Source organism: Nyctereutes procyonoides, unplaced genomic scaffold, assembly GCF_905146905.1.
Source record: "Nyctereutes procyonoides isolate TBG_1078 unplaced genomic scaffold, NYPRO_anot_genome, whole genome shotgun sequence".
Classification (NCBI taxonomy): domain Eukaryota; kingdom Metazoa; phylum Chordata; class Mammalia; order Carnivora; family Canidae; genus Nyctereutes; species Nyctereutes procyonoides.
The window spans coordinates 60,918,832-60,943,568 of NW_026575043.1; the positions used below are offsets into that span (position 1 = coordinate 60,918,832).

Below are 24,737 nucleotides of genomic sequence, written 5' to 3' on the forward strand. Positions count from 1 at the left end.
GTATTAAAAATGTGGAATGTAAGCAATCTGAAGTCATCTGAGTTAGGAACCCCAGGCACGCGTGAAGGCAGCAGGCTTGCAGCAGGCTTCCTCTCCATCAGCTCCTATGTCCTATAAATCACATCAATTGTCTCCATGTGCCCGCAGCCCACAGGGAGTTTCTCAAAAGCCTTTGAGGGGATTAGTGGTCTCTGATGTTTGTTATGAAATTCAGAAAAGCATCTGGAAGTCATTTAAGTTAAGGAATCAATGATTTGGGGGTTAAATAACACATGCCTTGATATAATAAATACAGGAAACTGTAAGCCCATGAGCCTGTAAGTTCTTGCCTGTATTTCGGGGGATATTCCTAAGAAAGGGGTCACTCTACCACATCCTCCCTTGTCTTTGTTTGGTTTTGCCCGCAAATTTGTTTGATATCTAGAAGGTCACAGGGTAGATTAAACGGGACCCTAAACAGATTTGCAGAAAAGAAGCACCCATTGCCTGGACTCCCTTGTGTCCACACCTGAAGGAGCAGGAGGGAGGCTTTTGCCGGCCAGTGCTTGGAGACATCAGTCTCAGGGGCACCTGACATTCAGAACACTGATGGTACTGTAAAGTGGGTTCCCCTGAGGACCTTCTTGTTTTTCTTCTCATCTTCAATTGTTATGTACCTTTCTGTGGTTTGTTCAGGTTTTTTTTTTTTTTTCTGTCTTGATTATTTGCACCATGGAGTCCTGGACCACCTCCTGCATTTGGCTTTGCCGTGGTAGGCAATATCTTGTGGCAAAAGAAAAGAAATTATGTGTATGCGTGGAGGGACAGGGTGGGTTGCAAATTACAAACTTACAAATGAGAAGGGCAGGGGAGTAGAGGGCATTATTAGGGGCTTTTTGTTTCTCTCCTCAGACAGAAGTGAGAGAAGATGAAGCAGATCTCAACCCTTCAGTCAGGAATAATATGTTGTATTTCTCACTGAGGCTAGAAACATTTAAATGAAAAATATTTCTTCTCCAGTGACTTTAGGCTAACGAATAAAAATAAGAAGGAGACGTGTTTTCCATTTTAGGAACCCGAGTCTACTTTATGACTGCTTCCCGAGGTTTGTCTACACTAGCTGAATGAGCTGAAGAATTGGGCAATTATCGGCATAATCCACTTTAAAAATGAAGTCTCTGCCACCCAGGCCTCCCAGAAGTGGCCTGGCTGGTTTTCCTGCTTTCCTGGCTGCTTTGCCTTCTCCCCACATCAGGCAAGTGGGCCAGACTGAGAAAGAGGGTGAGTGGTGAGTGAGTGCTCTATCCAGAATCCCAGCCAGCCAGCTGGGAGAAGGAAGGGGCCCCAGCTGGGAGTGCACCAAGCCTTCACCCTCCCCCTACTCCCCACAAGGCTGGTCTCTCCTCCTGCTGGGCCCCTGCTCTTTTGTGACTGGGCAGGGGTGGGGCGCCAGAAATGGGTTTGAGGTTGCACTGATGATTTTCCTTGTTCCTTTTCATTCCATCAAATACTATTTTTTCTTTTATTTGAAATTCATTCCAGGCTCTAGTGGCCAGGTAGGATGATGACACATGGCACAGGTAGGCTTCCTTCCCAGAGGCTGGACTAAGCCAGCCCCCCCCCCCCCCCCCCCGTGAGAAGTGGTTATTAGTGGGCTGCTGAACTCTTGTTTCCCAGGAGCTCAGACCCCAGACGCCAACCTCAGGGGACCACCAGGTGCAGCTGGGGAGGGGTGTCCCCCCCCCGGAAGTTTCTGGGCTCCTAAGGCACAGCCTCTTACTCACAGACAGGAGAGGGAGTTGGGGTCTCGCCTTCAGATAGTTCTGACCCCCCGCTCGGCCCATGTGGCAGGAGCATCAGTAAGGGCGCAGGCAAGCAGCTGGGGTCCCCGCGAGGAAGGAGGTCAGCGCAGGAGCGTGAGCTGGGAGCATCTGGAAGTGGGGTGGCATTGGGGGGCGCGTGTACATCTCCCAGGCTATTGCGGAAGCAGGTCTGCTGGGGGAGAGGGTTATTTCCTCCCCGAAGAGTTAGTGAAAACACAGGGGAGGGAGGCGAGACCCAGACACATAAAAGGATGTGCCTGCACCCCAGCGTCCCGGTCCCCGCTCAGAGATCCCGCGGTGACCTTCTGCCTCACGCACACAGACACACACGGGTGTGCACACGCCTTTATCCGCCCGTGTCCCTCGTTAGGCCGCTCTGCACGCTGCCGGCCCCACCGAATGATCGATCTCTCCATCTATCTGAGCTTTCCGCAGCAGATGCACGCGACTGTGAATTCCACCTGTCCTCAGATCTCCAGACAAAAAAGAAATCAGGGGATGACCTGAAATCGCGGCGCGGGGAGACACTACCGCTCGCCCCGCCGCGGCCACGGGAGGGTGGCGAGGGAGGGGGTCCAGCTCCGTCATGAGTCGCGGGTCCCCGCGCCGAAGCCTCCGGGACGCGAGCCGCAGGGAGCGGGGGAGGGAGGCAGCGACCCTGCGGAGCCGAGTCGGCGAGCGCCGGGAGCCGCGCGCCCCCCGCCCGCAGCCCGCGCCCCGGCCTCTCCCGCCCGGAGCCATCCCGCACCCGCGCCCCTCCCGCGCTCCGGGTTCGGCTCCCGCCCGGGGAGGGGCCCGGGGAGGGGCCCGGGGCGGGGCCCGGGGCGGGCCGGGGGCGGGCCCTGGGGGCGGGGCGGGGCGGGCGGCGGCTGCGGCTGTGGCTGGAGAAAAGTTGTCCCGGCCGGAGCGCGCGCTGCCGCGGGATCCGGAGCCGCCGCCGCGCCACGGCCCGCGCTGGCGCGACCCCCCGGACCCGCAGCCGGGCCGGCCGACTCGCAGCTGGGGGGCTCCCCAGGGCATGGGACAGCCGGCGGGGCCCGCGGGCCGGCACTGCGCCCCGGGCGGGCGGAGGGCGGCCTGAGCTGCCGGGACGCAGGATGCGCTCCGAGGGCGCGGCCCCCGGGCCGGTGGCGCCGCTGTGCGGGGCGCTGAGCCTGGTGCTGGGCGCGCTGCTGGGCAAAGGTAAGGCGGGGCGGGCGTCGGTCCCGCCGGCGCTGGCGCTCGGGAACTTCCCGGGTCCGAGTGAGCCCGTTGCGGGGCTGTCGCGGGACCCGGGGCGGGCGGGGGCGGGGGCGGGGAGGGGGAGGGCCCCGGAGCCGGCGCTGGCGCCCGGGGCGCCGAGAGGCCCTGCCCTAGCCTGGAGGACCCAGCTGGGCGCCGCCTACCTGGGATCGGGGCGAATTCAGAGGTCCCACATCTTGGGATTCGGGGTGCTCCCCGGGGCTGGGGGGCGTGGCGGGGGGGCGGGGGGCGCGGGTCCAAGCCATCCCCAGCAGTCACCCTGTGCAGCGGGGAGCCGGCATCCTTGCCCCCTCCGCTCCCCCGGGCCGGTCAGGCAGGGCTGGAGATCCGGGAGGGCGAGCCGGGTCCTTTGCGCCCCGGGCCCCGGAGGGACGTGCGCTCAGAGCGCAGCTCGCGGGGAGCCCGGCTGCGGCCGGGGTGCCTGGGGCGTGCGGAAAGGGGGTGGGCGCGGCCGCGGGCTCCCGGCAGTGCGGTGCCCGGAGGCCGCGCGCCTCAGTCTCCTCATCTCGGCAATGGGGGGACCGCGAGGCTGGGGAGGCCGGGAAGGCTGCGGCGAGGAACGCCCGGAGCGCAGAGGGCTCGGCGCGGGGAGCGGGGCCGGGGCCTGAGGCGCCCTTCCCCGCGGGGCCCGGTGGTGGGGCTCGCGCGCCGGGGCCGCGGGCGGGCGGGGACCGCTGCGCGCACAGGGCCGGGCCGGGCCGGGCTGCGCGCAGGGCGCGGAGAAGGACCGAGGCGCCTGCGCCCGCCAACGGCGCCGCGCGGGGCGGGGGTCCCGGGTCCGGGGGAGCCGCGGGGCGCCCGCGTCCTGCACCTTCGCGCCGCGCCGCCCTTTGGGCCCAGCCGAGTCCAGCCACGGACCTCCGCGGGCTGGGCTGCAGATGCGTCGGGAGAGACAAGTTGCCCCTGGAGGTGAAAAAAGTAGCAGTGGTTTTTCAAAGTCCTTATACACCGCCCGGGAGTCCAGAGACATTGGCGTTGCGCGCGGCCGCAGGTTCTCAGGCGCACCGACTGGACGAGAAAAGCCCTTGGAAGTGGTGCCCCTTTCTTGGGGAGCTCCGGGCAGAAGCAGCTTGTGTGCGCCCTGAAAGACATGGGGACACTTTCCAGTTTGGTGCCGAATTGAAAGAGCAAACAGGAAGCTTCTGGCGCTTTAATTCTGCTCTGAGCTCTGGGTTCTATCATTTGTAAGACTCAGTTTCCCAAAATGTAAAGTGGCCATGAAAAAAAAAAAAAAAACCCTTCCCCCAAGTTACTTCCCAGGGACTCTTTGATGGTAAAGAGACTTGGTGAATGGAAAACGCTTTGTAGAGCAAGGTGGTGTCATTTTATTTTGTTTTTATTTTATGATTCTTATTTTTTAAGGATTTCACTTATTTATTCATGAGAAACACAGAGAGAGGCAGAGACACAGGCAGAGGGAGAAGCAGGCTCCATGCAGGGAGCCCGATGTGGGACTTGATCCCAGGACCTCAGGATCAGCCTGAGCTGAAGGCAGGTGCTCAACCACTGAGCCACCCGGGTGCCCCAGGTGGTGTCATTTTAAAGTGAGCAACGGCTGGGTCAGAGTTCCTGATTTTCTCCCCACCTTTGTAGAGGATTTAATCAGGCAAGAACTTTGAATGTTCCTTTTAAAGTAAGTTGTGAGCCTCTCTTAATTAAATTCCTTTTTTTCTCCCCTGTCTAGAGGATTTTTTTTTAAATTTTTATTTATTTATTTATTTACGATAGTCATACATTGAGAGAGAGAGAGGCAGAGACACAGGCGGAGGGAGAAGCAGGCTCCATGCACCGGGAGCCTGACGTGGGATTCGATCCTGGGTCTCCAGGATCGGGCCCTGGGCCAAAGGCAGGCGCCAAACTGCTGCGCCACCCAGGGATCCCTGTCTAGAGGATTTTAACTGTGATTTAGAAGAGCAGCCATGTAGAAGAGGCTAGGAGCAGCAATTTGGTTAGAAAGTGGAACGGGGACTTTGTTTTAAAGATGCTGCTCACACAGCAAGGGTTGTGGGTGATGAGGATGGTGGGGATGGAAGTGTCCCACCCCTACCCCTTTCCTGGCTTAGTGCCACCTTCAGTTTCCTCTCCTCACTTTGGCCTAACAGTTTTCACCTTGTGGTTTGGGGGCCTGTGGTCCACAACTCATCCTCTCGCAAATATTTTCCATTGTTTCCCATGACCAAAAACCCGGCACCACATGTCTCCTCTGATTCCTCCACAAAAAAAAAAAAAAAAAAAAAAAAAATGTTTACTCCGTGAGATTTCTTATAGAAAGGAAAGTTTCCTGACCCTCATTTAAACGTGTGCTGTCTTTAAAATAAATAAATAAATAAATAAATAAATAAATAAATAAATAAATAAGCAAGCCACCTCGGACTCTTCCTGCCTAAGGATTTAAGTGCTGATTTCTAGGATCCTCGAAACCACTGATCAATTTTTAGTACCAATTGTATGTTTATTTTCAGCTGTTGGGTTTAAGGCTCTGCAATTCTTCAGGCCTTGGAGTGGAGTCATTGTTCCTGGGAGGTTCTATAAATAGCCAGGGCATTGAAAGTTTTAGGATTTAAGACCTAAGGTTTAAGACTTGGGTAGGTGAGGTGAAGTGTCCTTCAGTTAGAGGTTGAGGTATAGACTGACACCATATGGAGCGGGGGAAGGGCCTTGGTGGGCTGCGATGCCATCAGCGTGTACTAATAATGGTTGTTTATGACATGAGGGACCCCTGGGAAGGTCACACAGGACAACAACCTATAATGAAGTTGTTGGGGACAGATGTACTTCAAGACTGAGAATGATGGAAATCTTTGAATAGCTGCCTAGCTAGACTCAAAGGATCGCATACATCTATTGTAACACCCCCAAGCTGGGTATGGTCGCACCCTGTCATTGCATACATGGGTCACTCTGCACCAACTGTGTAAGGACATAAGGGAGGATAAGACCCTAAGCAGCCTCACTTTACTTTAGATCAGCATTGGCCACAAAGTGAATGAAGATCAAACAAGCAAACCTTTGGGATGTTGAGTTTCTGATAAGGGATTTGGGGCCTATGTCAGGTTTCATGAGTAGAAAGTAGGGTGGAGAGTGACCCAGGGTGCATACTGACACCAGAGAATGATGGTCATGCTTTGTCCTTCCTACATATACAGCACCCACACCCACTTGGTAGACATAGTGCACACGGATGTCCATTCCTGTCTCAAGTTGAAAGTCTGCCGCATTGAAGCTTCTTAGAAGTGATTTCAGCTTCTTGGAAGTCATTCTGTTAAACCACCAGACTCTGGGCTTGTTTTAAGTCTTTTCTCCGTAGCCACAGCTTTTGACTTGTGCTTGTAAACGTCATGACCTGCAGACACAGACAAGCATTGTTTTGTCCGTACGGTGTCATTTTTTAAAAGTGAATGAGCTCCCCCAAATTGAGAAAATTCACATATAAAGCAGAGTTTCCAACTTCCCTTGGGAAGCCCCGGTGGCCCAGCGGTTTAGCGCCGCCTTCAGCCCAGGGCATGATCCTGAGGACCAGGGATGGAGTCCCACATCGGGCTCCCTGCATGGAGCCTGGTTCTCCCTCTGCCTGTGTCTCTGCCTCTCTCTCTCAGTCTGTGTCTCTCATGAATTAAAAAAATAAAATAAAATCTTAAAAAAAAAAAAACAAAAAAGAATATGGGTGCTCTGTCAACCTTGAGTACACATGTTCTTATGGCTACAAAGCTGAGCCTGGGAGTGCCTCCTGGGTGGGGTGACTATTCAACTGCTTTTCCCTCCTCACTGTGCCCCACTAGCCACTTGGGCCTCTGGCTCTTCTTCCTTCATCACACTGTTCACAGTTAGCTTAACGACAAGAGTGGCTGGTGTCAGACAGAGAACTCAGAACTCTCAATTATATTAGTAGGTAGCACCTCCATGAGCAGAGGTTAAAATAAAGCCTCTGCATGCATTAGGTATTTCATACATCCATAGTCATGAGGAGCAAGGTTAATAAAAATGAGTCTTTGGTAATATTAATTGGAGTAAAAGAGAGTATTACTGAATTAATGGAATAAATGGAAAGTCTGATTGATAGAACTATTTTTTTACAGCAATCCACTTTGTTTAAAAGTCAGATTTATTAAGATATAATTTGCATACAGTAAAATTCACCCTTTTGAATACAATGATAGGCTTGGACAAATTTATGTTGTCATGAAAACACCACCACAGTTAAGGTATAGAATGTTTCCATCACCCCCACCCCCAAATTCTTCTGTGCCACTGGGTAGCCTGCCCACAGCCCCTGGCAACCACTGATTCCTTCTCTGTCCTTGTAGTTTTGTCTTTTTCATAATTCCATAAAAATGGGATCCTGCAGTATGCAACTTTTGAATATGCTACCTTTTGCTTAGCACAATGTGTTTAATAAATATCCACCTATATACAATACAGAGATTGTTCCTTTTTAATGATGTGTGATATTCCATCAAATGACTGTGTCACACTTGTTCATTCGTTTCCTAGTTGAGGGATATTTGGATTACTTCTGGCTTTTGGTAATGATGAAAAATGTCACTATAAATATTCACAAACAAGTCTTCATGTGGACGCAGTTTTCTATTTCCTTTGGGTAAATACCTAGAGCTGGGATTGCTAGGTGGTATGCTAACTGTATGTGTAACTTTATCAGTCTCCAAACTCTTTTCATGCATAGTAACATTTTGCATTTCCAGCAGCAAGATATAAGAGTTCCAGTTGATTTTTACCTCCAGCACTGCTTACTGTTCTCCATTTTGTTTTCTTTGATTTTAAGAGTTTTAATAGGTGGGCAGTGGTATTTCTTTGAGGTTTTAGTTTTCACTCTTATAACTAATGACGTTGAGCATTATTTTTTGTGCTTATTTGCCATCTTCTTTTTCAAACCTCTGCCTATTTTTTTTAATTGGCTGTTATTTTCCTATTATTGATCTTTGAAGGTACTTTATGTATATTATGGATGTGAGTCCTTTATCAGATACATGTTTACCAGAGAGTTTCTCCCTGTCTATGTCTTTAGATGAGCAAAGGTGTTTAATTTTAATGAAGTTCAATGTATTAATTTTTCTCTTAGTAATTTGGTGTCACATGGAAGAAATATCTGCCTAGCCCAAGGTCTTCAAATGTTTATAGCGTTGTTCAGGTACTTCATATTCCTGCTGACTTTTCATTTTTTTCTTTTGTCAGTTCTCGAGAGGAGTGATGAGATCTCCACCTAAGTTTTGCATTTGTTGATTTTTCACTAAAGTTCTGTCAGCTTTTCCTTCATGTGTTTTGAAACACAGTTTTAGGTACATACACACTTAGTGCTGTTACATCTTCTTGGTGAATTGACCTCCTTATCATTATGTAATATCATTCTTTATTTTTGGAATTTTTTTTTTGTTTTGAAGTCTTTTTTGTCTGATATTAATAATAGGCACCTCAGCTTTCCTTTGGTTAGTCATTTCACTGTAAAATCTTTTTTTAAAGACCAGTCTATGTCTTTATACTTAATGATGATTGTTGGTAGACAGCATGTAGTTGGGTTTTGTCTGTTTATTCAATCTGATAGTCTCTGTCTTTTAATCATTATGTTTAGACCATTTATATTTAATGTGGTTATTGATACATTTGTATGGAAATCTACCACCTTGCTCTTTGTTTTCATTATATTACACACATTCTTTACCTTTCTTCTTCTTTTTCTGTGTATTTTTAAATTGGATATATATTTTATGATTCCATCCATCTCATATATTTGCTTGCTATTTATATTATCTCTTTCAATATTAGCCATTGCTCTCAGACTTATATATACATCTTAAATTAATCAAAGCCTATATTCAAAATATGCTGTTTTATCTGTTGTGTAAGAAACTTAAAACAGTGTATCTCTAATATTTTCCCCTCTATGTATAATCCTTTTCAAGTGCATACATCTTATACCCTAAGTATGGCTAAGAGAATTGTTAATTAAAGTTTTTTTTTTTTTTTTGTATATGCTTTGAGGAAGGATAAAAATGCTGTTTCATTGGCTCGCTTTGGTTTCCAGGTGGGTACTTCTTGTACCCTTGAAACTGTTTTCTCTGCAGGACTTTTTCCTTCCTGCCTATGTGCTGAGCCAAACAAAAGTGTTTAAGCACCTTAGGGATTTAGAAGTTAACTGCCTTTAAGGAGAGAACAAAGGTGAAATACAACTCAGCCAAGTCTGAATTAGCAAAATTTCCACGACAATGGTTCTAGATACTCTCCCAGAGTTACTGATTCCTTGTCTCCTTCAGTGTGCACATTGCTTTTTTACTGATTAAGGATGTTCTTAGTGGTATGAGAGCAGTGTTAGGTTCACACCTGCAAATGTCTCGAATGCCGAGGCAGTTCGAAGGCTCCATAGAAGACTGTGTTTTCTTGACATAAAATGCCTTGTCTTTCTTCCTCAGCACCCTTTCTGTTGTCAGCAACACGCAGAGCTGTCACTTTTGAATTAGTTTGGGAGGCTCAGCATCATAGAAGCAGGAGCTTAAATTTGAGCCTTTGTTCTGCCATTCCCTGGATGCATTGGTCAGAAGCCTGTTAGCAGCAGAAGCCTATCAAGGCCACCTGAGAAATAGGGATCTGGAGCTCATGATCTTGAAGGTAAAAGACCAGAGTTCCTAGGGGGCAGAAGTTGCCTGTTCAAGAGTACCTGTTGTTATAATTGATGCCTTGCTTTGGGGTGCTCCAACCACTTTATTTGTTTTTATCTCTATGCTCACATTTTAAATTCTAGGGAGAAAGAAGCCCAGAATGCTGGCTGAACTTTAGAATCACCTGGGAAGCTTTCAAAAATGCTAACCACTCCTCCACCCCACTCCTGCTCTCCCCCACCCCTGGCCCCACCCCAAGCTGATTGAGTCAGGATCTTTGCTAGTGGTAGACAAGAAGTGAGCAGAGATGCATGGTTGGTCATTTTTATTGTTTAGAAGCTCTTCTGATGATTCTACAGTGTATTCAGGAATGAGAACAGGTTTCCTAGAGCCTAGAGCCATCTCTGTCTAGAAAAGGCTAAGGCAATTAGATGGACACTTCTACCATTTCGTATCTGGGGGGAAAGAGCATTTCTCCCAGAGAAAAATTGAAGAACTGTTTACAAAAGACAATGGGATGGGGACTGGATGCAAAATCAACCAATGTCCATCCAGCCTGTTTTATTTATTTATATTTATTTTTAAGATTTATTTATTTATTTGAGAGAGAGAGCAGGAGCATACAAGTGGGAGGGGCAGAGGGACAGGGAAAGCGAAGCTCAGTCCCACAACCCTGAAATCAGACCTGAGGTGAAATCAGGAGTCGGATTCCCCCAGTGGACCATGCTGCCCAGGTACCCCCCAACAGCCTCAGTTTTATTAGATTGAAGTTATAACACCCACTTTGTAGGATTACTGAGAATGTTGCATGAAGAGCCGGGCAGGAAGCCCTTCACTCAGGAGGTTAGTATCCTGAGGCTGCTGTAACAGGTGACTGCAGACTGGGCAGCCCCATTCCACAGAAGCTTACTCTCCCTCAGTCCTAGAGCAAGACACCCCAACTCAAATGTGGGCAGGGCCGTGCCTTCTCTGAAGACCCTGGGGGAGGATCCCTCTTTGCTCTTTCAGCTTCATGGACTCCTGGTGCTCCCTGGGGGCAGGTGTACATCCCTCCAGTCTCTGCTCTCATTCTCACATAGTCTTCTCTGCCTACCTTCTCCCTTCTGTCTTAGAAGGACACCTGTCACTGATTTGGGGTGATATTAATCCTGAGATGCCTGCCTAACTTACACCTGAAAAGACCCGTGTTCCAAATCGGGTCATGTTCACGGATTCTGAGTGGATGCATCTCTTGGTGGCCACCATTCCACACACTTAGGTAAGATCATGCACATAGGAAAGTTCAGTAAGTCATAGCTATGCTTACATGCCGACTTATCAAAGCCATGGAGGAGAAGAAACATTGTGACCCAGTCGAAACTATACATGGGTATGTTGTTTAAAGATTTTATTTATTTATTCCTGAAAAACACAGAAAGAGAGGTAGAGACGGAGGCGGAGGGAGAAGCAGACTTCCTGCTGGGAGCCCGATGTGGACAGGATCATGCCCAAAGGCGAAGACAGACGCCCAACTGCTGAGCCACCCAGGCGTCCCTCCAGCTTTGCATTTGGTTCACACAGCACACCCAGGGAAAAGAAAGTGACTTCCCTAATGGTTGTAGAAAAAGTGGGTGGAGTGCATCTCACATTGCTCCCTCGGGTCCCCGACCCAACTGTGAGCCCCTCACTGTGATGAGAAAGAATGGAGCTGAGAATGGGTCAGGCCTGGGACACGCTGGTCTTGGGAGCCTGACCTCATCTCCACCGCAGTGATGAGGACAGAGAGTGAGAGGGCCTGGTGGCCCAGAGACAAGTCGGGTGGTGTGAGACACGGGAACAGACACCGGCCGGCAAGTCTGTCCAACCAACCAAATGAACGACACAAAGGAAAGCGAAGGTCAGCTGGATGGCTTTGCCTGTCACAGGTGGGGTCGGAGTCGGAGGAGCAGTCCACCTGCGGCTGTATGCACACGCAGCTCCGTGCAGCACGTCAGGCCGCCCACCTCCCCAGGCACCTGCCGTGTACAGTGGCTTCTTGTTCTGTGTTTGCTTTGGCTCTTGATCTTCCCTTCATTCCTCCCTCCGACGGACTTCCCTTTGGGACCAGCTGTGGACCGGGCACCCTGGGGCCCTCCTTGGAGACTAGGGTCCTTCGTGCTGCGGTGGAGGTGCCCACCTGGGTCCTTCAGGGGCTCTGGCTGGGTTCCTAAAGCTGCCAGAAGCTATGCATCAGCAGTGGATAGCAACTCTGAGAGGCTTCCTGCTCTGGCCTCCTCATTTAGGAAGGAAAAAAAAAAATCCTGGGGAAAGTCCTCATTTTGGGGCAATTTGTTCTGCTGCAGCTCTCTTTCCTCTTTCCTGCTTTCTAAGCAGTGATGTGCTCTTTTCTTCAATTTTTTTCAATCTTTTGGGCCAGTACACAGCCTCGGGTGACCATTTTCTTTATTTTTCCCCTTTATAATTGTAAGCAGTGACTTGACTCCGAGAGCAGACTCTTTGCATTTTGCCTTGAAATTCAGTGTTTTCATCTATTGCGTAGATGTCCTGGCAACAAAATGCCATTTTTTTTTAATTTAAAGACTTTATTTATTTGAGACAGAGAGAGAGAGAGAGAGAGAGAGAGAGAGAGAGAATGAGTGAGGTGAGGGACAGAGGAAGAAGCAGACTCCCCGCCAAGGAGGGAGCTGATGCAGAACTCGATCCCAAGACCCTGAGATCATGACCTGAGCTGAAGGCGGATGCTTCACTGACTGACCGCCCAGGTGCCCCTAAAATGCCATTTTCTTGCCAGAGTCTGTGGTTCCCTGCTATTGTTCAGCTGTCTCCCTGGCCGTGGCCCTTGGACACCTGTACCCTGACACCTGTGCCATGGGTCCACCAGCAGTGGCTTTGGTGGGGAGGTGGCCTGGGGGCTCATTTTCTCATTCACAGGCAGGATGTCTGTAGCCATCAGCTTCTTACCTGTCCTCAGTGGTCTGGGATTTCTTGGTCAGGTGTTTTTTTGTTTTTGTTTTTGTTTTCCTCTCAGATGTCTTAACCTCCTGTTCTCCAGGCACACATGTTGCTAATGGTTTGGTCCTATCACTTCTTTATGCAATTACTGCTAGTCCTGTAGAGACAATCTTTAATAATTCTAAAGGAAGACCAAAATGTCCACCATCCACTTCACATAGCAGCTGCATCTTGGTCGGGGAGGCCCCCCTTCAGACTCTTCTTGAGGCAGTGAGATCACGCTGTCCTCTGTTTAGAATCCTGTAGAGGCTCCCGTCACATTCCGAGGCACCCTTCTGGCCTTATCTCAACCCCCATGATCTCACATGTGCACTCTGTTCCATTCCCATTGGCCTCCTCCTCGCTGGTGCTCACAACACCCACATAGGCTCTGACCTCAGGGCCTTTGCACCTGACTGCTGTGGGGAAGCATCCAGATATCTAATTCAGGTCTCTGGTCACAGGCCATCTTCTCATAGAGGAGTCACCCTTTGTCTGTGCTATCTGCTCTTATCCATTATGGCAATTTCTGTGCCCCTTCCCTATTTTGTTTTTCTTTGTCTTATCACCACCTGATAAAATGCACAGATTTGACTTACTTGTTTATCTATCTTCCTCTCCTCTAGAATTTAAGCTGTGCGAGAACAGAAAGTGCCTGTCTCATTTGCTGTTGTATCTATCTGTTTTGCTTAGCGGCCCTGGTGTCTGGCACATAGGAGGCTCTTCCTACTTAGTGAGTGAATGACTTCATTCTGTCTTCGGCTTCTCACACTGTCTGTCTTTCACACTGAGGGAATCTCTTAGATCCTGCTAAGGTCAGAAAAATAGGGAGGTACGTTTTCACATGCTGGACATCTCCAGATGGCCACATTTTATGAAGGGTTTCTGAGTGAGCACAGAACCCACCACTATTCCTGCTTTCACCCAGTTGCTTCAGAGACGTGTTCCTGTTGGGTTCGAGGTGAGAAAGTTTGTCCAGGACTGTGATGCTCAGATGTGCTGGCCAGAGGTGACATTTTCAAGTCACCAACTTTCTTTCTATGTGGCATCCTTTTCTGCGCATCACTGCCTCTTCCTTCCTGGTGAGATTCGAGAGGGGCTCCTTTGCTGATAATGCTTCCCAGAGATGGCCATATGAAAGGAATCAACTTAAAACAGAGACCAGAATTTCACTGTAAACAGGGAAAAACATCCTTGATTAGGACTTTCTCTGAACAACTGAGTGGATTACTGAAATAATGGCAAGTGATTGCACATGGGTACAAGATATCTTTTGGGGGATGATGAAATTATACTAAAATTAGTCATCAGATACGGCTTGATCCAGGTGTTCAATTATGACATCAGTTTTGTTTTGTATTTTTTGTTTCTTTGTTTTAGTTCTTTTCTTTGCCTGTTATGGTGTGGGTTTCATTTTTAGGTTCTTTGTGATAGCTCTTGGCCATTGCAAGTTCTGCCCCTTGCTGAGGTGAGGCACCCAAGAAACCCAAGAAAGGCCATACTGTGTTTTGTTTGCTCTGGTTTGGTTCTAAGACCTGGGGGAGGAGTTTTTGAGGGCTCAAAGTGGGGTGCAGAGGAAAAAGGTGAGTGATTAGGGACAAAACAAGAATCAATATTCCTACATTTCCAAATTCAAGAGTATGGGCAGCACAGGTAGAGAAGACAGAGAGAAGTCATACAAACAAGTTGTGTCTCTTTATTGCTCAGAAATCTACCTGAGTCAGTATGGAGGAACAGGAGGCAGCATCAAGATGCGTTTGACTAATTGAGTTTGTGTCAGACTTGCCTGAACTGGGGATGAGTAAACATCGTTTATCACTTGCCTGTCAAGCCAGCACTCTCTGCCGTCAGGCAAAATCAGATGCAAAAGATGATTGGAGAGACAAAGGCAGGATCCAGAAAGAGCTTGTTTCGGCACTTCAGGGCCTCAGCTTTGGCCTCACCTGATGGGTCCTATTTGGGAAGCAGGAGTAAGGTGTTGGTGCTCATACCTTCCTGAGTGAAATCCCTGTTCCATTGTGTCGAAGTGGGCATGCTGCTTGATCCTGCAAAGCCTCTGGAGTTTCTGAATCTGTGCAGTGGGCCTCAGAGTGACTATAAAGGGGTCAATGGGTTATTGTATATTTGGCCACATTCCAGATATGATGTCTCTTCTCTACACCCTAGTCTGGGCCCTGGTAGGCTGCCCTTTGCAGAGGGCAGTTCCTGTGTCTGCTGGAGTCCATCTGGGGTTGGCCAACAGGGCCCTAGTAGCTGGAGTGCAGGAGAAGAAGGAGGCTGGAACATTTATGTCCCACCTGCTCCCAGAGCCTCTGGCCCCCGTGATTGCAACGCCTGTCAAGGAGCCCCTGTGTAAGACCCCCACTCTCACTGGGTCCAGTAGCACTCTCTTTTCTGGCCCCCTCACATGGGGACTAGATCCCATTGTTTCTCATTGTTGGGCGCCCAGCACCATCTTTTCACTTTCTCCACGAGTAGTGCCCTCTTCGAGGCACACTAGTCCTTTGAGCTTGAATATCCTTCTTCCTGAGATGGACAATAAGTTGGAGGTTTCTTGTTTTCATGTTTAAACAAACTCGGACATCTAGAAAAGTTTCAAGGACAAGCACCTAGAACGTTTGCCTGCTAAGCCATTTCTGAGTAACTGACAAAATAGATGCTCATCACCCCTGGGTGTTTGGTGTGTGTTTTCTTACCAACAAAGACGTTGTCTTGCAAAACCACAACACAACCTCAAAAATCAGAAAATTGACATGGCTGCATTACTACCAGTTTTTAGATCCCTGCTCAGTCTCCCCTGTCTGGACAATCTCTTTAATTTCAGACGTCTTTTTTTTTTTTCTCTTCAGTCTTTTCTTGAATTTCATGACTGTGACACTTCTGAAGAGTGCAGGCCAGTTATCTCTCAATTTGGGTTCATCTGATGTTTCTTCATGATTAGATTCTGATTACACACCTTTGGCAGGAGTGCCTCAGAAGGGATGTTCTGTTCTTGTTGCATTTGGTCAGGTGGACCATGATTTAAATTTGTCATGGTGTGAATGATGGTCATTTTGATCACTTGATTAAGGTGGCATGTGCCAGGCTTCTCTACTGCAAAGTCACTCTTGTTCTCTTAGAAATTAATAAATATTTCATGAGAAGATGTTTAGAGATCATGTAAATATTCTTCTTCCCCTTAGACAACATTTCATTTGTGAATTTATTAGCAGAAGGGGCTCTAGGATTTCTTTTGTCTGTGGCTTCTTTTTCATCAGTCACTATTATGATGCTCAGAATATCTAACATTTGGCCAGTGGGAGCCATTCTACCATATTCTGTGTCCTCTCACATGTGCTCATTGTCCTTTAAGCTCTTCCTTCCTTTCTGGGGATAAGATCTTCCAGGCACACTTTGTAATTTCCCTGCCCCAGGCCTAGAATCAAGCTGAGTTCCTTTTAGTCAGTATCGTATTTAGAAACCAAAATCTAGGCTCTCAGTGTGCTCATTGTTATTGGGGTGCTCCAGTCCTCTCAGTGGACAGAGCCAGGGAGTGTTGTTACACACATCACCACCACTGCTCCCTCTAAAAAAAAATATGGGTTCACATTGATATTTCAAATTCTAATTCAGGATCACAGAGCTTACTCCAGATTTCATCTCTTCTTCTTCTTTTCTTTTTTTAAGATTTTATTTATTTGAGAGAGACAGAGAATACAGAGGAAGAGGGAGAAGCAGACTCCCCGCTGGGCATGGAGCCCATTGTGGGGCTCAATCCCAGGACCCTGGGATCATGACCTGAGCTAAAGGCAGGTGCTTCACCAACTGAGCCCCCCAAGTGCCCCAGATTTCTCATTTTCTGTGTGTGTCACTCCTTGCCCTGTTTCCATACCAGGCAGTTCTTCTGCTTGCCACCTTCTCAATCCACTCAGTTCCAGCACCTCTTGCTGACTGCCCTCCTTGCTCTACCAAGTCTGTAGTGCCTGAGTTTTCAATCCCAGGTGGCCACTCTTCCATCCACCCTACCTGTGGTACCTGGCCAGGGGCCACTGAGTCCACTGCCTACCATGCTAATTCTGTCCTGGTGGCATTGTACTGAGCTACTCTAAAAAGGGGGAGTGTCTGTAATTCATTTACATGAATCACACTATATTATTTTTCTAGACAATGTCTATACATTTCAAATCAGAAGGATAGGTTGCAACTTCTCTATGTCAAACTGTCCTTCTTTTTAGGGGTGAATGAACACTCCAACCAGAGATGGCCACGGGCCACACCACACTGACCAGCTGTCCTATTTTAGACACTCCTTGTTCACAGGGTGAAGGAAGGAGTGTGTGAGGCTACCTTATTTTTATTTTTTTTTAAGATTTTATTTATTTATTGGGATCCCTGGGTGGCGCAGCGGTTTGGCGCCTGCCTTTGGCCCAGGGCGCAATCCTGGAGACCCGGGATTGAATCCCACGTCGGGCTCCCGGTGCATGGAGCCTGCTTCTCCCTCTGCCTGTGTCTCTGCCTCTCTCTCTCTCTCTCTCTCTCTCTCTCTCTCTCTCTGTGACTATCATAAATAAATAAAAAATTAAAAAAAAAGATTTTATTTATTTATTCATGAGAGACACACAGAGAAAGAGGCAGAGACACAGGCAGAGGGAGAAGCAGGTTCCATGCAGGGTGCTGATGCAGGACTCGATCCAAGACTCCAGGATCACTCGCTGAGCTAAAGGCAGATGCTCAACTGCTGAACCACCCAGGCATCCCATGTGATGGTACTTTAATATTCTCTTGTACTCATCAGTGATTATCAAGATGTACCAGGTGTGGGAGATTCTAAATGAACTCAATTTAAATAGTTTTGCATTTGCAGTACCTACCAAAAAAAGAAAGTATTTTTTGTGCATCCAAATACCTTTTCCCCCTTCAAACAAGTGGGTGGTATTCCCAAAGGACATTCTTTGTGACAGATGTTCACATATATATATATATATATTTTAACTCAATCTTCACAAAAACATCAGGAGATAGGTACAATTGTTACACTGATGACTGGAGTCACTGGGGTCTTAATGATTCAAGTAAACCAAGAAATCAGGATTTTTAAAAATGGGAAATGGCCCTGCTTTCAAGTTGTGGCAACACATCCAAAATATACTAAATGCTTTGTGGGATGAACGGTCTGGATTAGGGCCTCAGGACAGCCAATCTTTCACCCCTGCTTCTGATCACTCAACTTGGGTAGGAAAGGTGAGGTACTAGTGATGGTCCAATTTGTGCATAGTCGTCACATGTGCACGCAGCAGCAAGATCCAGACAAATATTGAAGTTTGCATCCAGTCCACGTGGTTGGGGCCAGGAGAAGAATGCTTCCCAGGAGAGGGGATGTTGGTACTGGAAGAAGGGATAAAAGGGTTGTCAGGCAGACCAAAGCAGTGTCCACTGGGATAGGAACCTCTGGATGTGGTGGATGAAATGTGCCAAGATGCTGGGCAGGAGACAGAGATGGAGAGAGAGAAGGCTAAGAAGGAGAATATCCTGAAGAAACTTGTCTCTTCTCTAAGTATTTAAATCAGGGTACCACACCCCTTCCCCAGTTATGACAACCAAAAATGTCTGCAGACATTGCCAAGTGTCTCCTGATTGAGGAACTCTCGTTTGAATAATGCCTGCTGTGTATCCCGTATGTCTTGCATCATAATATTCTTAAAACTTTTCACTTGGAAATAATTTTAGATTTCAAGGAAAGTTGCAAAAACAGTACAAAGAATCCCATATACTTTTCACCTAGCCCCCAAATTAAGAGTTCACTATGCTTGCTTATAGCATTCTTTGTTTTAATCTCCCTCTCCGTCTGTGTCTCTCTCTATTTTTATTTATCTATGCATATTTTTTTCTGAACTAATTATAAATTAGGGGCACATACGACTCCCTTCAGTGTGTGCTTCCTTAAAACCAGGACATTCTCTTACATACCCAACCTGGCAGTGATCAAAATAAACAATGTGACATTGTCACAGTACTGCTACCCAGTGACAGGCTTTTTAAAGTGTTGCCAGCTGTCTGATAATATCCTTTGCGGCAAAATAAAGTCTTTCCTGGTCCAGAATCACATCCAGGACTGCACACTGTTTAGTTGTGAAATTCCTTTAGGTCTTTTTAGAATCAGGAATCACTGGGCCCCTCTGTCTTGTATAACCCTGAAGAGTCCCGGCCAGTGTTTTGGTGGACTGTCCCTCAGTTTGATTGATATTGATTGCAAAGCAGTTGCTGTATTCAGTTTGGATCGATCCGGCCCTTCTGGACATGAAGTTCTGAGTATGGATGATTGTATTTGCTGTAAGCTTGGTATCGCCCATGTGCCATGATCCCTGCAGGGATCTTCCCTTCTGTGACCTGGTTCACACGACAAGAGTCCCCATAAGCCTACTTGCAGGACACCCCCCCAGCACAGTGGAGGCCAGTGTGAAAATTTTAACCAGAGGTTCTGAAGAGCAAGAGGAAAGCAGGGGACCTCACTGGCAGCAGTTGTTCTGAATCATCAATGGGTCAAACCCCAGTCATGCCCTGAAGCCCGACTGTCCTGGAGTGTCTCCTGTTAGGTAAGCCGTCCGTTTGGTGACAGTCGAAGGGAAGAATCCCATCTTCTTGCTTCTCCCTGCCACCTTTCCTCCCTGGCATAACCAGCTTTTCTGGGCTTTCATGCTCCTGGACGAAGTGCTGACACACGTGGGCACACACACCCTCGGGATTAGATGTTAGTTTTTAGGCCCAAGGGACTCTAAATCCATATTTAGTGGTTAAAAAGAAAAAAGAGTCCCTCTCCTTGGGGTATAATCCTGTTAGAACATCCATTTATGTGAGTGAACAACACACTGAACATCTTTATGGGGTTTGTGGAGGTATCACAGCATCTGCACAAACACAGGGTTATGTGGTTTGTAGGGGTGCAGTGCCCCCCCCCCCGACACACACACTTGCAGAACTCATTTTGGAAGGTTTTCAGAGAGAAGGTTTACCCGACAGGTGTATTTCAGTCCCCATCTTCAAAGACAGAAGGTTGCACGTGACTTTTAAATTAGTATTTCCTAATTTGCAGTCTCTCCTGTGTGACTCTCAATAATTTTTGCCATTTATTAGTCTCATCTGCATTTCCATTTACTTAAAAACAGCTCTTCTCTTTTTCAGATCTTCAGTCTGAGCTTTGCCCTAAGCAACACTTTCCACGAAAGTCACTGCTTTACATGCTAATTGCATTTCTCCCCCCAAAATATTAAAATAAATACATAACTGATAACATATCTAAAAGCCTTTCTACATTTCACCCAAAATTGTCTCCCACCTCACACGGGGACAAACACTGGCTGGAGGCGTGGCGGCAGATGCAGCAGGCAAATCTGATAGGTGCCGCCTCCTTCTCCATGCTTGAGTGCCCTGATTGCCCCTCTGTCACAGAACTGGGAGCCAGGCCTTCTGGAAAAAATGGAAGAGAGACTTCCCCAAATCCCGAAAGAACGAATCTAAAGACCAAGAAGGGAATGTTCTTTGCAGTCATGGAAGTGCAGTGGAGCCTCTGCTAACAGGATCCTGTGAATCTCCAGTGATGAGTTCTCCTACCTGGAGGCCATCTGCATCCAACTGTCATCAGAGCAGCTGCCTCCTTAACTGGGTGTTGGATTGTTCCAGACCAGGACACAGTCAATAAACCAATATCTAAGGCAGCGTTCCCCAGATTTAAATATATATGCTCTTTTTCCAATAATTATAAAAATCCAGAGATTTTTCTCTGCTCCTTCTCCCAGAGGGGTGGACTCTTCCTTAAGCCTCCTGTTCTGTCTTCTGCAAGCGAGGAGAGCAACAGATCCTTGAACTTTGCCTTCTGCAGTTCATCTAACGTAAAACATATGTCATTTTTCAGTTCCTCATTGGAAATATTGAATAGCATGTTGAATGCTAAGTGTACCCCCAGGATCCTGATCTACACACCCTCCACTCCCAGCTGAGAATCATGATCTTGAACAGAAGCTCACATCATTTCACAACAGAGACCAGCTTACCTGGGCACTCAGAGTTGAGTGCACTGCCCTCCTGGCGAGGTTGGGTGCGTGCTGCAGCCAGCCTACCTGGGTGGAAAGGGAGGACCCAGAGAGAATTGGGGCACCTTCAGAGAAGTTCCTGGGGGAGATCCTAGAATTCCTCGTGAGCACAGCCAAGAACAGGTAAATCCGAGGTGCAGTAAAAGCCACAGTGGTCATGTACTCAGGAAGCTTGTGAAGCCAGCCCTGCTTCCAGGGTCTAGGAACTTGAACCCTGTCTTCAGGGTTTTCCACCTCCACCCACTAGTTAGTTGCCAGGAGCACCCTTCTCCCAGATGTGACAATGAGAACTGTCTCCCCGCGTTGCTAGATGACCCTGCCTCTGGGTGGGCAGGTGCCAAACGTGTGGCTGAGAGCTGAGCCCCCCGGGGCTGTGGGAGGAACCGAAGGAGGGATGCCAGTGATGCAGAAATGGGGGGAAGGGAAGGAGGGTCCAGAGGGGCTTAGAGGCCCTGGTTTGCTTCCTGTCTCCCTGATGGTTGCCTGGTGCCCGCACCTCAGTGTGGCCCTGCCATCCTTCCACTGAACACCTGGCACAGGGGACTGCCTGGAGGTCCATTGCTGGTGTCCTGTGCTCCTGTGCTCCAGGGGCTGCACCTCTGGACTCCCTTGCTCCTGGTTCCCAGAGGTGCTCTGAGATCCAGACAGAAGACTGTGGGGAGATTGAACCACAGGTGCCTCTCCCCCTTCACTTTGCTTCTTGTGCTGCCTCTGGCTGGGGTGGGCTCTTCCCATGTCTCTGCTACTACTAGGCTGCCCCCACCCTAAGGGTCCCATTTTGTTCCCTTGCTTGGCCCTGGCCTCAGGAAGCAAGCACCGCCTCCCCTCATTGTCCCTCCACTCCAGGAGGCATGTTCAAGTTTGCTTTCTGCTTTTTGCAGTCAACAGACTCCTGGCCAAAAAGGATGTGAAGAAATATACTTAGATGGAGATCCTTGGACATAGACCTGTATCAGATCCTACCCCCCCCCCCCCAGCTCCACTCGGAGCCTATACTTATATCAGTCAAAAGGAGGTTGATAATCCCTGCCCACCTCCCATACGGAGTAGACGTGCAAAGTGCAGCTGGCTGTGTTTTCCTAACTCACACTGCTAGGAGGTTAAGTTGTGCAAGAGCAAGGATTCTGTCTCTATCGGCTATTCTGAAATCCAGGTACACAGAGCAGTGCTGGGCGTACAGTAAGCACTTCATAAATACATGTTGAACTAATACATAAGAATGCGGTGAAATCGATATAGTGGATTGCTACCAGTGTTTCTTTTTAGTTAATGCAGTAGGATAGAAACTCTCAGCGTGCATTTCACATGGCAGGTCTCAGTATTCTGTGTGTGTGTGTGTGCGCGCGCGCATGCCTGAGTCTGGCTTGCATTGTAAAATGCATTTTGACAATAGATCTTGAGTTAAAAATGTTTAAAAGCCAGCAAACAAGACTATAGGTCAGCTCTCTGTAAGTGGTAAGGAGTTGTGTAAATCTGACCATGTGGTGTCTCCTGAATTCTTCGTGAGCCTAGAGCATCCCTCCCAAAGTCCGGGTTCACTCACCTCTCTGGCTTCATCTGGCATCTCCGTGCAGTGCAACTCTCTTTTCTGGCCATTCCAAATGACTTAATTCTCTAATATGAGGATAATCTATCATTTTGAAATTGTTGCTTGCTTATACCTTATTAATAAGGTATCAAAACCAAAAACTTTTGGTGATAAGAAAAGTCACAGAGTAGGGTGGGTTTTATGTCTTTATTTTATTTTTTTAAAAGATTTTATTCATTTGTTTGACACACACAGAGAGAGAGCACAAATAGGCAGAGTGGCAGGCAGAGGGAGCCCGATGCGGGGCTCCATCCCGGGATCCTGGGATCATGACCTGAGTTGACGGCAGACTCTTAACCGACTGAGCAGCCCAGGTGCCCCTGTGTTTTGTCTTTAATACAAAATATCATCCCTTTCTCCTTGAACTTTTTCTTAATTGCACATACCACCCACGGGAGGGGTAGGGGGTGCAGAATAGGTGTTTCTTTCTAGAGCTGGCTCTGTACAGTATCTTCCAGGCACTGGGGGTGCTTGAATATTGCCATATATTTGTAGGATAAGACAGGATTCTTCATTTTTCTTGCTGATGCGTGAACACAGAAGCTGGAACTTGTCCAGAGGTATTTCCCCCTTTTAGTTAGGGGGAAAACATCTTTTTTGGGATCCTGAGTTTCACTTTCAGAAGCAGAACTCCTCCTAAACTGGCCTGTCATTGTCTTATTTGTTTCTCAACCTGCTGAGGTCAGGAGTAATTCTTGACAACCAACAAGGAACGTTCTGGTGGCAGGACAGCCTCCCTTAGAACAAACCAGAGCGTGCATCTCGTGCATCCTCCCTGTCACCTCCCCGGGTTTTATTTTAATTGCCGTTCTCTTGAAAAGCATGATTCCTATTAAATTATTCATGGTGGTATAATGTTTATGTGATCGGGGTAATTATTATAATTATGCTTTGTGAATTTTCATAATTAATGACCTGGCTCAGGTTTCATTTGGCGCGGAATATTTGCAGAGGGGAATCAGACAATCGGATCTCCTGGGGAATCAGAGTGAAAGAAAATGGTGACTGATTTTGGGTTTTGCTAAAGCAGTAAGAGGGTTTGGTGCTCACCCCCTGGGAACGGGGCTGGGAGGCATCTGGAGGAGAGGTGTAAAGGATGGAATCCATTTCATGGAATGTGCTAGAGGCTCCTGGTTTAGCATCTGAGCGCGCCTGTCTGAAGGTGTCCTGCTGGTACAGTGGGCTGGAGCAGTAAGGTGATGGGGGGAGGGCCCACAGCTCCCGTCCTATGCTGCTTGGACAGAAACCGGGACCTGCCAGTGTCTCTCCTTGTCCAAGACCCCCCCAACAATACTGAACAATAGTGAAACCACTCCCTGTGACTCCTGAGAGCACGGTGGCATTTCTGAGGACCTGTGGTTCAGCTAGCTCCCCCCACCATTCTCGAAGGAGAATAAAATGGAAGCAGGCAGGAAAACGGATGGGGGCATCCTGAGCACGGGAAGACATTGGATGTCTTGCAATTCATACTGTAGCTGGATTTCATGTATTTTATTTCAGTGCCTCAATTCCCCCTTGACCTGTCTCCGAGGAGCTGGCTTGCTGTACCCTCAGCGTCAATGTACCATATGACTGCTTTTTAAAGACCTTTCAAATGTATGATTCCATCTTAACCTCAGCCTTGCTTGAGAGCAACACAGCTCCCCTTCCCATTTCACAGCTGGGAACGCTGAGACTCAGGGTGGCCCAGGAGAAGTAACGATGACCTTCTGTGCGGCCGCCTGCCTGCCCCGTCCACTCTGCCAGGTGGGGCCCCTTGCCCAACTTCTCAGGCTTTTCCCGCTGTGTGCCTTTCAGTCCCCTCAAGGAGGAGCCAACTCGAAAAGGAAGAGAACAAAAAAAAGTCCTACGTAAAGTCTTGCCGGGCGGCGGGAGATCCGTGCGGACACACTGTTCAGCTGTGAGCACCAGCTCAGTCACACCGGCCTCAGCGCCCCGCTCTTCCGTCCTCTTGCGCGGACAGTGGTGCACTTTCCAGATCCTGGTGAGCCGTGCAGTCTTCCGTCGCCGCCCTGCTCTGTGGTTTCTTGAAGACGTGGACTTTGCCTTATTACTTCTTGTATCTTCTGGATGTTCTGGAGTATCCAGTGCATCCAAGTGAAACACTGCTTGGAAGAATGAACAGAGCTCATTTTCCTGGGTGCCTCTTCTGGCCTCTCTTCCTCGTGTCCAAGGATGCTTGTCTCTCTTGGTCCTGGTTTAATTACCACAGAAGCTTAGCGTTTTAGGGAATATGTGCTGATTTGGTCTGCAAAGCTCATGCTCTGAAGCCTGAACCCAGGAGCAAATACTTGGGGCTGATCAGATATTTAGATCAGAGGGTGTTGATCTCTGGCCATATCATATAGTATCACAATTATGGTGCTTTTGACGTGCAAGTCATAATATCTCAGGTACATTCCAGCTCACACTCCAGAAGTAGTGTAGTTCCCGTGTTCATTGATGCTTACTGTTCCCTTAG

The 24,737-nt window shown here is 48.3% G+C and overlaps 1 protein-coding gene across 1 annotated transcript in view; it reads left to right on the forward strand.

Annotated features, from left to right (window-relative positions):
- Positions 1-2,733: 2,733 nt before the first annotated feature.
- Positions 2,734-24,737, forward strand: part of TMEM132C (transmembrane protein 132C) — a 306,364-nt gene continuing 284,360 nt past the window's right edge. The window contains exon 1 of the mRNA XM_055323344.1: positions 2,734-2,984. Coding sequence (XP_055179319.1) covers positions 2,900-2,984 — 85 coding nt within the window. The 5' untranslated portion in view covers positions 2,734-2,899. The remainder of the gene's footprint in view (positions 2,985-24,737) is intronic.